At 34.1% G+C, this 14,793-nt stretch overlaps 1 protein-coding gene across 17 annotated transcripts in view; it reads left to right on the forward strand.

Annotated features, from left to right (window-relative positions):
- Positions 1–14,793, forward strand: part of Mhcl (Myosin heavy chain-like) — a 186,185-nt gene that overhangs the window by 159,970 nt on the left and 11,422 nt on the right. For 16 of the 17 annotated variants that reach the window (XM_017622697.1, XM_017622689.1, XM_017622715.1 and 13 more), the window contains 3 exons: positions 3,801–4,169; positions 4,255–4,437; positions 4,518–4,613. In XM_017622697.1, the coding sequence (XP_017478186.1) occupies positions 3,801–4,169; positions 4,255–4,437; positions 4,518–4,613 (648 nt within the window). Of the gene's footprint in view, positions 1–3,800; positions 4,170–4,254; positions 4,438–4,517; positions 4,614–12,944; positions 13,541–14,793 lie in introns of those variants that run through there. The other variant, XM_017622806.1, reaches the window with a different exon arrangement.

The following is a 14,793-nucleotide window of genomic DNA, read 5'->3' on the forward strand; positions in this document are numbered from 1 at the left end:
TAATCTGGTCACGCTAGAATTGCTAAAACTTTAGCCTGGAAAACCGTGTCTTAAAGACAAAGGCAAAAATACATATGTATATGTATTAAATTAAAAGTTCTGTATATTTTCCAGATTTTTCTACTGTCCAAAAGAAAAATCATTTCATTGCCAAAGGCATAATTATGTTAGAGATTCCACAGTTTCTTTTGTAATAAAGTTAAACAACGATATAAATATCATCTTGTGTTTTATACGTATTTGTCGGTCTAGGTCGCTGAAAGGCCTTTATATTGTATTTTAAATGTATTTCAAAAAATTAATGCATATCTAAATTTTTCGTATTATTCCTCAATGCGTAAGCAGAGTATCATTGTGGGCGTTCTTTTAAAGCTATTAGCTGTCTTTTTTTTTGTAGTATAGAAACAATCATTAAATGACAAGTACATCTATTATGAATATGCATTAGGGTGGTCCAAAAAGGTTAAGCTATCACTATATACTAGGTAAAATCCGGCCGGATTTCGATTATAGAAGATTCTATTTAAAAATCTAGTTTAGGAATTTTGTATTTTTTTTTGTATATTTTTTTTTATTGTTTAGGATCCATTTTAATGTTAGATACCATTAGCAATTAAAGTAAACAGTTTTAATATTTTTAATTATGAAAGAAGCATTTCCGAAATATCGGGCAAAAATCTATTTCTATTTTCAACATAAATGCTACCCGATACACAAAACTCACTTTCTGGGTTCACTGAGGAAGGTGGTCCGCAGAGATACTTCATTGCCAGTATAAAAAAATTTCGAAATTCTTGGCGATTATGCTTCCACCAAATTAAAGGATCTTCTCGTCTAAATTTAATAATTTTTGGCTTATCATGCAAATTGCTAAAAATCCTAAAATATATGTATATGTCACCAATAAAAAAAAAATCTCGACGTGCTAGAAAAAATATATTTAAATTTAACACACCAAGATATTCAAAAAAAAAAAAAAAATAAAAATTTTATTTCGCAGGCCTGTGTAATCTGTAAATCACAGTCGCAGACGGAAAAGTCATATTTTTAATACAAAATTATGTTATAACTTCGATTTCAGAGTAGAAATTTTGTATTCTTAATTACGTATTGTAACAATATCGCGAAATTTATAAAGGGCAGCAGTCTACCGAATATCCGATCGGATATCCGAATCCGGCTCTGATTTTTTACATGATATCCGGAATCCGGTTATCCGGTAAAATCTCTATTCGTCACATCCCTACTGAAAATCAATATTTTTCAATAATACTACCCAATTCTCTATTTTACCATTATTTAATAGTACCGATTTCGTATGGGTCTCGCCCATTAAATATTTTTTGGGATTTTTGGGGGACCTATAAAAAATTGTTAATGTTAAAATTTAAAATTTAACATTTTAATTTTACATAAACGATTGGCTATTGTTACTGGAAGCCTTCTGAAGAGAAACAAAGTTTTCCAATCGAAAGATACTGATTTTCAAAATACTACTAACCATTTCTACGAAATGGTTTCTCCCACATAAAATAAATGGAAAACTTCATGGACATGGTCAGATCTAAATATAGTTTTTCTTTTAAAACATAAAAATACTGGTATTTCTTTTTTTTTTGGACCACCCTAATATGCATGCACACTTATAACAATAAATTTGGCATTCTTTGGCAACGCTGGGCAATTTTATTGCTGATGCTGCTTTGTCACCACATCGCCAGATTTGACGTTATTATGCCTTCATTCAATACAAAGTAAAATACATAAACCGAAAAAAATTGGAAACATGCCATACTAATCACAGATTTTCCAAAATGTTTATTTAATATTAAGAACAAAAATATGTGGAGAATAAAACTAGTGGTGTAAATTTGCTCATGCTCTTCATATGCAAAGGGGGGAATCCATGGCATTGTGTCAATTTTGTATCACTTTAATTTTCATGCCCAGCGCACTATTAAAATAAGGCTGGTAGAATCGATGCACGTACACTGCCGTCAAAAAGTATTGGCAGAGCGAATTTTTCACAATATATGCACCAATTTATATTATTATACTTTTCCGCCATTTTTTTTTTATAAAAATGTGGTTCATTCTACAACAAAAATCATGAGAATATAATTCCTAAACTTTGTGAAAAACTGCGAAAATTCAGCAAATTTTCATGCAATTTTTCAACTTTTTAATCAGATTTTTTAGAATTTTTTCAAGTATGCAGCCCAATCAATTTTACTATAATAAGGTACACGGTTATAGTAGCTAGGAATTACCGTTGATTTTTGGCAATTTTTTTTCACGTTGTCTCTCCCATACACACAAATTTTTTCGAAAATACTTTATATAGAAAAAATGTAAAACACCCTCAACAAAAAAAAAAAATCTCAAAAATCAATGCGATTTTTGACTAACTCCGAACTTGTATTTTTGACTAGAATTTAATGCTTACTCAAGAAAATTCCAGAAAATCGGAATAAAAAGTTGAAAACTTGCATGAAAAATATTGAATTTTCGCGAGTTTTGGACAAAATTTAAAAACGATATTTTTACTTTTTTTTTGTTGTAGAATAAACCATATTTTTATAAAAAATTAGCAGAAAAATATTAGAATAGAAATTGGTGCATATATTGTGAAAAATTCGCTGCGCCAATACTTTTTGCCGGCAGTGTATATGTACGTTTTGCAATAACATGGCTTAAGAATAATTTTCTCACAGGTGTTGTAGCTAGTTTTGGGATTACACCATTGCGGGTATTGTTTCAGATCGGATAAAATACTACAGTAACTCTTAATATATATATTACTTTAAAAAATACGCAAATAGTATAGCGATTTTGACCATATACCTACGAAATTATGCATCATCATAAGTTCCGGAGGTATGCCCATATTTTTTTTTGTATTGAGACAGTTGAATTTTAAATTCTTTCCTTTCAAGCAAATCGTTTTGCAAGCTTAAATCATTAATGTATGTCCCGCTTTCCTAGTATCCGTGTTCTCATAAATGAATAATGACTCCTAAATTACGGTAATGCATACGGGATATTAGTATTCTCGTTGATCACTTCGATGAACCGTCATTTGGCAACTAGGCATCCTTAGCGGCTTCATAGGTCAGGCTATTGAACTCCAAAGTAATATCAACTGGATGAAGGATGTTTTAGAAACGACCCTGAGGAAATTAGCGCATCCAATGATTGTTTAAATTTCAGCAAATGATGCACTGGGTGTACTTATAAGTATTTTTGATTTCCCTTTTTATAATTTAATAGTTTTTGACATTGACAGTCGCGTAAACAAAGTTGCGTCAAAGTAAAGATGTGTCCATGACAAATAGCGCTGTGATGCGCTAAGATTTTAGTATACCAGGAAAAATACGTATGAACATTTCGTTCTATTTTTATGAATCTATCTACATATATATGTATTTATGTAAGTAAGTATGCATGAAAATCAATGGACACTTAACTTTGGAATTCACAAAAATATGTCACTAGATTTTGCCAAAAAAAATAAAATGAATCTGTGAATCAGTTTGTGTAGGAGTATATTTCTGGTGGTTATGAGCAATATTTTCTAATGGGCAGGTGTTGAAAATTTCCACAACAACATACATACATACATATGTATGTAGGATGCCCACGCAACTTGTAATTTAAAATACAATTAAAATCTGATTATTAGCTGCGAAGCTATTTTAAATTTTAATGCGTTTATTTTTAGAAATTTTTAATTTACCGTCATAAAGTATTTGAAAAAAAATATATTTAAATTTCTTTTTCCACTCCAACTTCATTTCCAGTTATCCGAAATGACGGTGGACCTCGCCGAGGAGCGCTCTACCGCTAATATTGCCACCGAGCGGCTCGAAGCCGAAACAGCCGAACGTTTGAAACTCGAAAAAGAACTCAATGAACAACAAAACAAAGTGAAAAATCTGCAAGAAACCAGCGAAAAGCTGGAAATGGAACTGATTTGTGCCAAATCCGATTTGAATGGCATATCCGAGGATGAGGATCCAGAGAATGATGAAAGTGGTGGCGGCGGCGTTTATAAATTGAAATATGAGCGCGTGGCGCGTGAGCTGGAGTTCACCAAGCGACGCTTGCAAACCCAACACGAACATGATCTGGAACAACTAGTCGGACTGAAGAAACAGTTGGAGAAGAAGGTAAGCAAATAGGCGAATTATGTGAGACCATATACATACTTTTGAATTTTTCTAATATTTTTCGCCTTTTCGATGTCAATTATAGCTCTCCGATGCCTATGAGGAGGTCGAGGAGCAACGCCAGGTTGTCGGTCAATGGAAGCGCAAAGCGCAAAAAATGACCAATGAAATGAATGATTTGCGTATGTTGCTCGAAGAGCAGAATGGTCGCAATAATTTGTTGGAGAAGAAACAGCGTAAATTTGATGCTGAATGTCAATCGTTGCAGGTTAGTTGTTGGGGTCACTGGAGTCACTTTTCTAATATGTAATAAATTTTAAAACTTGCCTCCAATTTTTTTTTGTATAGGATGCAGCTCGTCTAGAACGTCAAACGAAGGATAGGCTATCACGCGAAAAGGACGTACTCATCGCTGAGAAATTCACGTTGGAACAAACATTGGCGGTAAGTGAAGGAACAAAGAGAACGACATAGGGAAATGGAGTAGACTAAGATATTAAAATGGTTTGAAGTTCCTGTCCCAAACGCGAATATATTTATAATATCAAATAACCGATCTGCTATAAAAATTACTGTCAGGTTTTGTTATTCCAAGTTGAAACTGTTAGGTAGATAAGAGCCGTTTATTGAAGATCTGGATCTAATATGCATAAAACTATTGATAGTCCCCTATTGTAACTGTTTAGGATTTGGAAATAATACTTGGTTGCCTTCGTAATCCCATAAGACTCGGCATTAAGGAAAAACTTCTAAAGGGCATTGACTAATCTAGATCAGTTTTCATATTTCGAAATAATCTTGGGTAATACATATAAAAACGGCTGATATACTAGACACGGTTATAACTGCTCGACCATAAATTTACGTTCTGCTCCTAAAAATCTGCAATATTTTGTGGCGATATCAAATTAATTGGACAGTTTAACAAATATCCTGATTTCTGTACTCAAGAAATAAAATTTTCGACCATATAACTCCAGATAATATAATCTAGAGGTGTTAAATCGCACGATCTCGGTGGTCGATCGACTAGCGCATTTCAATAAATGTTTCCTTCAGTAAGTGGATTCCATTCCATTCAATTGAGACACGTCACAGGCCCGCTTTCAGAGTCATTTGTTAACTAATAGAAAGACAGCCGGTTTTAACTATTGGTCAACTACTGTGCAATGAAACGTGGTAGATTAACATTAATCTATTAGTTATGAATGACTGTAAAAATAATTGGCAATCGGCTCTATAGTAAGGACGATTCCATCGTCACAGGTATTTTTTCACATTTTGCGACTTGCAGTAATTTCTCCAAGGTCATAAAATGAAGCTAGTAAAATAAAAATAGTGCTTTTCATAACTTTACGACACTCATATATTGACAAGATTTGACCATTTATCTTAATATTTTTTTTACTTTAATTTTTTGTTTATAAAAATATAGTATATATTTTGTAACAAAACCCGTATAAAACCAAGTTTCAATCTTGTGGAATATTTAAAAAAAAACTTTCGTAAAAATTTCGAGCTTCTTAATTCTATTTTTAGAAATATTTTGAGTATGCAGTTTTGTAGCCCATTCGATTCTAGTATAACAAAGTGCAAGTTTAAAGTAGCTGGGATTTACCGTTTATTTTTGAATTTTTTTTTTTTTTGAGGATTTCCCCCATTTTCTTCCATACAAAGTAGGTTCGCCGATTTTTTTATGTGGTGAGAATGAGCAACACCTTCAACAAAAAAATTATCAAAACTCAACGGTATTAGCCACTTGAACCTTCAATTTAAAATTCAAAAGCTCGAAATTTTTACGAAAGTTTGTGGATTTTTATTTAAATGTTGCACAAATATTGCAACTTGGATTTATATGGATTTGTTTAAATATAGGTATTATATGTGCCGCTTACTCTTTTGTTAAGTGTTCCGCCGAAGTTTTTCTCCAATTTGTGTAGTGCCTCCTAATATTATAACACAGATTTAGAGACCTACAATTTCACGCCGCCTACGAATGGCACATGTTTTCATGAAAAGCTTCTTCAAGGCAGCAATACATTCGGAGATTTGCCATTGTCTGCCGAACAACGACCGCCGTTAGAAAAAAAAAACTGTATTTTCTCTAATTTCTGTATAGGTTGCAACCACAGCGGCCGCTAGTGTCATCCTAATAAATTTTCTATCCTATATTATTCACCTTTCTAATGCCACCCGAATAATTTTTCTAGGCCTTTTATTACAAAAGATATTTTATCTCTGGGCAGATCTCTTTATCCTTTACCTTCATATATGGCATATTATACGAAACATTTGTGGATATTTTTAGGATATATGTACATAAGTATTTCAGGCCGTCAGGAAGTGGCCTAACCCATTTTTTTATATTTGTACTAACCTACTTAAAATTTAATGAAATGTGAAATATTTTAAAATAAAAGTCTAATTCCTGAGAGTGCACCCCATAATACTATACTTAAATATTGCGCAATACTCAGAGCTACCATTTTAATTGTTTTCACTTTTTTTTAAGATGGCATACTTTCAAAAACTTATTTTGTATCAAAAAAATTGTATATGAAAAATTTTTCAAGAAAAAAATTTAAAAATACTTCTTTTTATAGAGAATTTCGGTGTATGTATGCGTGATTTGTGTCAAATTTTTTCCTCGCCCCGTTCTCGAGATATTTGGAAAACTATTAAATCGATTTGTTTTTGTTTTTGTGCCCTAAAGTTTTTGAAAATGTTTTAATCAAGCTCAAATTTCGTATTTATTTATTATTTATGTCTATGCATCAACCATAAAAATTTGAAACAAATCAAACATATGAAGTGTGAACCCTGTCCGTTTTGGTACGGAACGCTCCATATACCTTCACCTGAAATGCAAAATAACGTATCATCATCGTCACTGAAATGCAAAAAGTCGTAACTTATAAAAAATTCAAAATTCACTTCTTGATTACTATGATGGATTTCATCAAATTACAACTCCCCACATCGTTTTATGAAAAAAAAATTAGTCACGACTTTTTCCATTTCAGTAGCGTGATGTTACGTTATTTTGCATTTCAGGTGACGATACGTACCTCTAAATTCACTCGCTGGGTACATTTTGTTCAACGCAACAAGGCAACACAAAAATGCATTTGTTTCGAACAATGTTCGCGTTCGAATGTTTACATCTGCTTATTACATGATTTGTTAAGGAGTGTTGTTTTTGTTGTTGCATTAGTTGTTTATTGTCGACTTGACATTAGTTGCCTTCACACCAACGCATCGAACAGACAAACTTGCTGTATTTTAGTTGAGACAGTAGCGGCTCGAAAATAAGGAAAATACTCCAAATTAAAGTAGCATTTGGAAATTATGTATGTTGTATATGTGTTCATATTGTATATGAAAATTTAGCGTAGCTGCAGTTACGGAATCTGATCCGGTTCCGTAGACCCGACAGTCATTATCTGACCAAGCACTGGCACTCCAGCCTATGTATGTATATTGGGTCATATGAAAAGACTCCATTTTTGGATAAATTTTTGAGAGTAATTATCTTTATTGAAACCCAATTTTAATCAAGTGCTTATTGGCCATTATCATCTGTAACCTTTTGCCGTTTTTCAAGTAGCTTCATAATTCCATCGGTGCAGAACTTATGTGGCTTATCGGCGAAAAACTTGGCCTAACGATTTTCGGTGGCTCTTCGATCAGCCAACTTTTTAACATCAAGTGAGTTTTACACCGACCGAAACAAGTGGAAGTCCGACGGTGCGTGATCTGTGCTAAATGGTGGATGCATTAAAATCTCCCAACCAAGTTTCGTCAATTTGTTCCGAGTCATCAAATATGCGTGGCCTGGAATTGTCTTGATGGAACACACAACTACTTTTATGTTAGCCAATTCTGTACGCTCTTTCTTAGTTGTTTCGATCAAACGGTTGAGTTATGCACAGTAGAGAACCGGATTGATCGTTTCGCCAAGTTGTATCAGTTCGTAATGGACGATTTTCCTTCAATCCCACCAAATACTCAACATAACTCTGTTTGCTTTCAATCCTGGCTTTGAAGTCGTTTGTGGAGTGTTATCGGTCTTTGAGCATTATTTTTGTTGTTGTTGTTGTTGTAGCGGCTTACTTAGCCCTATTGGCCATGATGGTGGTGGTTGTAGCAGCGTACAAATTTCCTAAAGAGTTTTTGGCGTGTGATGCTGGAGGCACAGTGCTTGGCCTGATATAAAACTGGGTCGTTCCCCTTACGTAGACCCGATTGCCGTGGGAACGTCTATTGAATATGATCGCTTGCGTTGCTTATTCTCGCATTCAATCAATTTTTCATCGATCGTAATGATCCTCTTCAAAAATGGTTCGATTTTATTGCATTTCAGCAGTGTTTCATTGATAGTCAATCCAATTTCTTTGCTTCGAGCTTCTTTGAATGCTTCCTCTTTATAAATGATTCCAAACTATCATATGGTTGTGCCTCTGCAATCTCCTGACAGCTTGCATGCTGGTCTTGTTCAACCATTTGCATTTTTTCATTGACGTTTGCAGTGACAATTTTTTATTTGTATATATTTTTCTTTGTAGCCCTAAATATCACATTTAAAAGGAGAATAGTGCAATTTTCTGAAAAAATGATAATAGTTTTTGAGATATTCAAAAAATTAACTTGCGAAATCTCGGTAATTGTGAAATTTGGAATTTCCCAGAACTTTCGAATAAAATTGTAATTCTTTTACGTTAGCATAACTTTGTTATATGATAAAAGAAAAGTTCTGATAAAATTTCATCAAAATTGGGCCGATTCCAGCCATTGGTCTCTTTGACATAAATTGAACCGTATGTACATATTTGCCAAAACGTTGCCGTCTTTTTAAGTGGATTTTCTCGAAAGCAACTGCCACAAACACAGCAATCGAATATTTGGTCTGACTATTCGTTCAGTCACTAGCGCTTAGGTAGTAGCTTGTCATTCTTGTTCATAGTTTTTTCCCATCTTTATTTATGTTTTATATACATGCATTGTTGTGGTCGTGTCAACAACTTCTTTTGCTCTGGCTGCTGCTATTGCTATCAGTGTTGCCAGAAAAAATTTCGTTTGGAGCTAAATCGGTCGTAAAAAAGGGCTAAATAATACTAATAGTACCTAAAATAAAGAGCTAAATTTTTCCTTTGAAGTTGAGCATTTATTGACGTAAAGTTGCTTTTACATTTTCCGCAATTTTAATAAAAATAACGAATTTTATAAATTTAAGTGCTGAAAAATACTTTTACAACGAAAAGGTGCATATATTTCGAATTACTTTTTGGAGCTAAAAAAGTGCTAGATATGTAATTTTGAAAATAGCTAAAAAAGAGCTACGAGCTAAATCCCAATTTTCGGAGCTAAATAGAAAAATAAATAGCTAAATGTAGCTCAAAAAGCACCAAAATGGCAACACTAATTGCTATTTCTTCTTGTTTATGCGCTCAACGCAGTCTACAAGATCTTAAAACGCTGGAGCAATGCATTTCTGTAGAGTAGGTACTTTATAGAAGTACTACATACATATGTACTTCTTTTTTGCCGCGCTGGTTTGTTAGTCATTTGCTACGCTTTTTGATAACTGCTCGCGTCTCCCTCGCGACAGCGCATTTTTTCCGCATTCTGTTCGCATACAATTTTTTTTTTAATGTTGACTTCTTTATTTGCTTTCTTTTTTGTACGAGTGCCTTTGCTGGTTTGTCTGCCATATGAAACAACAACAAATAAGCGAGTTATAAACTAACCAACAATCAACCAACCAACCAAGCAGCCAAGCAACCAGTCAGGCGTCCAACTATTCCATCTATCAGTTGGCTTTGTACGCTTCATTTCCACGCACGTTTTTTTTTTCCGGCGCGCATTTGTTTTTGGGTGTGCGTTTTATTTTTATTTGAACGAGTAGCTGGATACATTTTTTTTTTGATTGTGTGTGTTTATTTGTCGTCTTTTCCAATAAACGTCACGGCTACGTATCAGTTTATGTATTTATTTTTGTAATGTAAACCTTAAATATTTTTTACTTGCACCAAATTCGTAAAAAAAAAATTAAGTGCAGCCAATTGATAAGCGAAAATCAGTTACTTTACGAAAAGTAACAGATAAAAGCAACGAACAGAAATATCACATTTTTGTGATAATATATTTAATTAACACATTGACGACGCATCAAATAATTTGGTTGAACAAAAAAAAATACTTATTTTTAGCGCCACCTGTGATTAATTTTGGTTGGCGCAATGCAGATCTCCAATAATAAAAATAAAACAATTTTATGTGGTTGTTATTGTAGTGACAAAGAAGATGCATTGACGAAATTGAGCAGCCAATAATTAAAAAATATTTTTAGTCCCTTTTCGAGTGCCACAACAACACGACAAGTCACCTTTGACAAATATTTTATTACCAATTTAAAAATATGAAAATTAACTCCGACACCACCCCAAGGCAGTGAACTTTTGAACTAATAAAAATTAAGTAAGCACACACAATTAAGAAAAGTCTAAAATGCCATATAAAATGTGTGTGAACTGTTTTTGTTGTTGTTATGGTTGCAGTTATGTTGCTACTCCTAATAGCATTTTATTTAGTACATATTAAGGGCGGTCCAGATATGAGTTCATATACATATAGTTTAAATTGAATAACACAAGCCATGTGCACTTTTATTAAATATTTCTATAAGTGATCCCAAACTCTTGTTTATCCAAATATCCATCATTGAAGGGTAGATATCGAAGCACTATGTATGTATTATAATTTTTAAATATAATCTCCCTTTATTTCTATAGAATTTTTACAGCGCATAGGTTAGGTTAGGTTAGAAAGACGCTTACGAATGACTTGTACTTTCGCTCGAAGGCAGACTTGTCTCTTCTAAACATCCTCCATGAGCGCCAGAAAGAGACACATCCTTCTAACCGAAGTTTTTGGACCGAAGCTGTGGACCTCCGATACTTTCACTGCCACTATCTCCCACAAGCTATTGCTTACGACTCTTGAGTACGACTCTTATTGAGTTTTGGCCATAAGGATCTTGAGGTTTCACAGCTCTCACGGTTGATCCATAGATCATGAGTTTCGGCTGAGGTGTATTCTTAAATCCTTCTTAGTTAAACAGAAGTCGGCATTAGTAGTGAGTTTTCCGCTTCGCTATTTTGCACTTCCCAACCGTGTCTAGGCGATCTCATCGTCTGTCATTCGTTCCCTTCGATATTGCTATAGCTATGTTTAGGAGCCCAGCAGAGCAAGGTTTGTACTTTCGACTTTACTACCCTAGAAACTAATGTTTTTTTAATGCCGCCTGGATGAGACAAACCGTCTTCGCTATGGCAAAGATTTCCGCCTGAAAGACACTGCTGTTATCAGGCAGGCAATATCATCTCCTTATCTGCAGGTTCTTGGGTTATAGACTCGAGCCGACTCCTTTTTCCATCTTTGAGCCATCGGTGTAGATGGAAATACCATCATTTACCCACAATCTTCCCTTGTTGGGATATATATGGGAATTTAGAGACTAAAACTCCTCGTCATTATCAGTTCCGACAGCTAAGATCGCTGCGTTGATGTATTTGGTCTCCTTCTACCATTTGGATTCCCTTAGTCTTCCAATTATTTTCTCATTGCTGTTTTTATCCAATGCTTTCCACCAGACCAGAGTGTCATACTTGGCCGCACTTCTCAAATTTGCGGTGTACGTTTTGAAGTTGTCACATAAATGGAGGTACCTAAAATTGAACGGCGAATGGATTGTTTTAGAAGCTTTTACACTAGGAGACTCTTTGCTGTCTGCCGAGGCGCAAGCGCTATTAGGACAAAACTTTCTGGATGTTGCTTGGTTCAAGAATTCAATCAGGGACCTACTAAGTGGTAGTATGCACTTTTAACCACTCGGCTACGACGGCTGGAGCAAAAAATTTGTGACGATCCGACATTTTCAGCTCCCTCAAAGCCTTTATGAAGCTGAGAGAAGTAGTCAATACTAGATATGGTTGCATGGAGCCACTGATTGAGTTTCAAGTTGGTTTCTTTACTGAACCTAACTTCTATGAAAGTGTTTCAACCAGCATTGAGTTTTAGTCAGATTTTCCGCCGAAAAGTAATCTGCGAGCCGACGTTATCCGTGTTACTTATTTAGGGTTCTGTGGCGATGCGAACACCAGAAATGCAGAGGGCGTGCAATGTAATCCTCTTAAAACCGGAGTCTGTTTCGGAATCTCCTTACAGGCAGGGTAGAATCAATAGCCAAAGTTAAAGCTCTAGACCAGTCATGCCCAACGTTGGCAGAACTCCATAAGCAAGTGCCCTGCGCTGGCAGAATTCCGTACGCAAGTGCCCTGCGCTGGGCATGACTGCTCTAGACATGCATGGCTATCAAATATCCGGGGCTTACGTTGTACATAAAAAGATCCAACATAAATTTATATCTGGACCACCCTGTATGTAGTAACTACTTGTGTAGATATTGAAAGTGCAGCGAAACCTCGATATAACGAACCTTTATTAAGGTTCAAACTCAATATAAGAAAATTTTTGTTGAGGCCCTGAAAAAGTCTAGTTTTTGTGAAATTTTCCTTACAAAAATGCTGCATAGGTAGCGAAAAAATGTTGGGCATGAAAACCTTCGGTATATATTGGCGTTTAGAGTCCGGTTAGCAAAAGCTTCTATATAACGAAGTGTCGAATCAAAAGCCTCTGCATAGCAAATTCTCAACATGTTGAGTCTCGTTACAAAAAAAAAAACTAAACTACACTAAATAATAACAAATATTTTCCAAAATTTTGCATTTTTCGTTATTTCGAGGTTTTGATATTCTCTAAATATAACGAAACTATAGATATAGAGAAGCATATGGCCAAGCGCCTTCAACTTTGCTATATCGAGGTATCACTGTACATGTGTAAATATTCATGTTTGTGTTGTTTTAGCATTTGTGAAACAAAAAAAAAAAAAAATCATTTAGTAAAGTTTTAGTTTTGTTTCTTGTTGCATTTTGACAATTGTCGTATTGTCTGTTGCAATGTCATCAAAGTGTTTTACGACCTACTACATATGCCAATGGACTTCACGGTTTTTTTTTTGTTTACAAGCTAACAAACATATGTAAATCAACAGCTATGACTTTTTAAAAGGTGTACCTCAACAATATTAGACTTTTTAAAGGCTGTGGCTGTTACTTTTTTATGGCTAGCCTTCCCTCCCTCGCCTATTACTATTACTGTCATTTGTATTGTGTACATTTTTTTTTTGTGGTTCATTAACGACGTCGCCGCCTTACAACATCTTCATCTAAACATCGCTCACATCGCTTATTATTATTTTTTTGTCGTCGTAAAAGATGAGTCGTCTACGTTTTACATCATTGCTACAAGTAGGTTCCATTCATTTTTAAATACTTCGCAATATATGTATGCACATATTTCCTACAATAGATGTGTATATTATGTGCACAGATGTACCTACTACAAACACACTTATCTACATACATATATAACAACTGATATAGCACTTACAACATTTCCTTATTCCCTTTTTTTGGTTGTAATTTTCCTTTCTCATTTTTATCTGTATTCCAACTGCATTTGTCGGCGTTGCATTTGCTGTTTATGTATTTGATCTTTTTAATCTATTCCGTTTCCTTTAATTAATTTTTTATTTTTTTGCATACATACATATGTATACAATGCTTCCTTCTTATCATGCTAATGTCGCTAAGGATTTCAATAATAATACACATACATATCGATAACTAAATACATATATATGTACATACAGCTATGGTCAGAGATTTAGTACCAAAATTCCATTTAAAATATAATCTGATCTATAGCAGAAACCACATTAATAAAAGTTTCAAAGCTTGGGCAAATTTCACCAAAATTAATCAACCTTCAAAAAGTTGTCCTCAAAATTTTAAATCTTTTAATCAGAAGTTTCAAGTCGGTGAAAATGTTAATTTTTTAGGATTTTTTTTTTTGGTTGAGGGTGCGCGCAGTTTCCTCCATATAACGCATCATCAAAATCTATTTTTATATGAAAGAAAATCCGCAAATCACCCTCCACAAAAACAGCTCTAAAAAATAAACGGTAAATTGTTTTAGAAACAAATAAACAAACATAAGTTGCGAACAATGTCATTTTGAATTTTTGTGCTAAATCATTGACCATGGTTTTATATCAAAAAATTAAAAATGATTATTGCATCATAAGCCTCCCAAACCATTCCCAAATTTTATTTCGACAACTTATTGACAACAAATAATGCAATTGAAGTAGGCGATTTAAACTAAACGTTCAGAACAAGGTACATTGAACAGGTAGTATCAGTAGAGCAGCTGATTTAATTTTTTTTTCAAATTATTTGGTCTCGAAAATGTCAAATATTTTTAATTTTTTCTCACAAAAATTCTGAATTGTTAAAATCCATTTGCATGTGAAACCTTTTTCCATACAAAACAAGCGATTGAATAGCTGCTTTTGGAACGTTCGCCCAACTCGGCAGCACAACCGCTGATTACTGGGCCTTGCAAAGGATGGATCAATGCTTCGAGAAGCAAACAAATTTACTAGGAAAGAAAGTTGCATCAATTTTTATTTTTTCCAATTTCAATTTTTTATTTTTTA

This window comes from Rhagoletis zephyria, unplaced genomic scaffold (genome assembly GCF_001687245.7).
Source record: "Rhagoletis zephyria isolate East Lansing unplaced genomic scaffold, Rhagoletis_zephyria_1.1 Rzeph_scaffold_00049, whole genome shotgun sequence".
NCBI lineage: Eukaryota > Metazoa > Arthropoda > Insecta > Diptera > Tephritidae > Rhagoletis > Rhagoletis zephyria.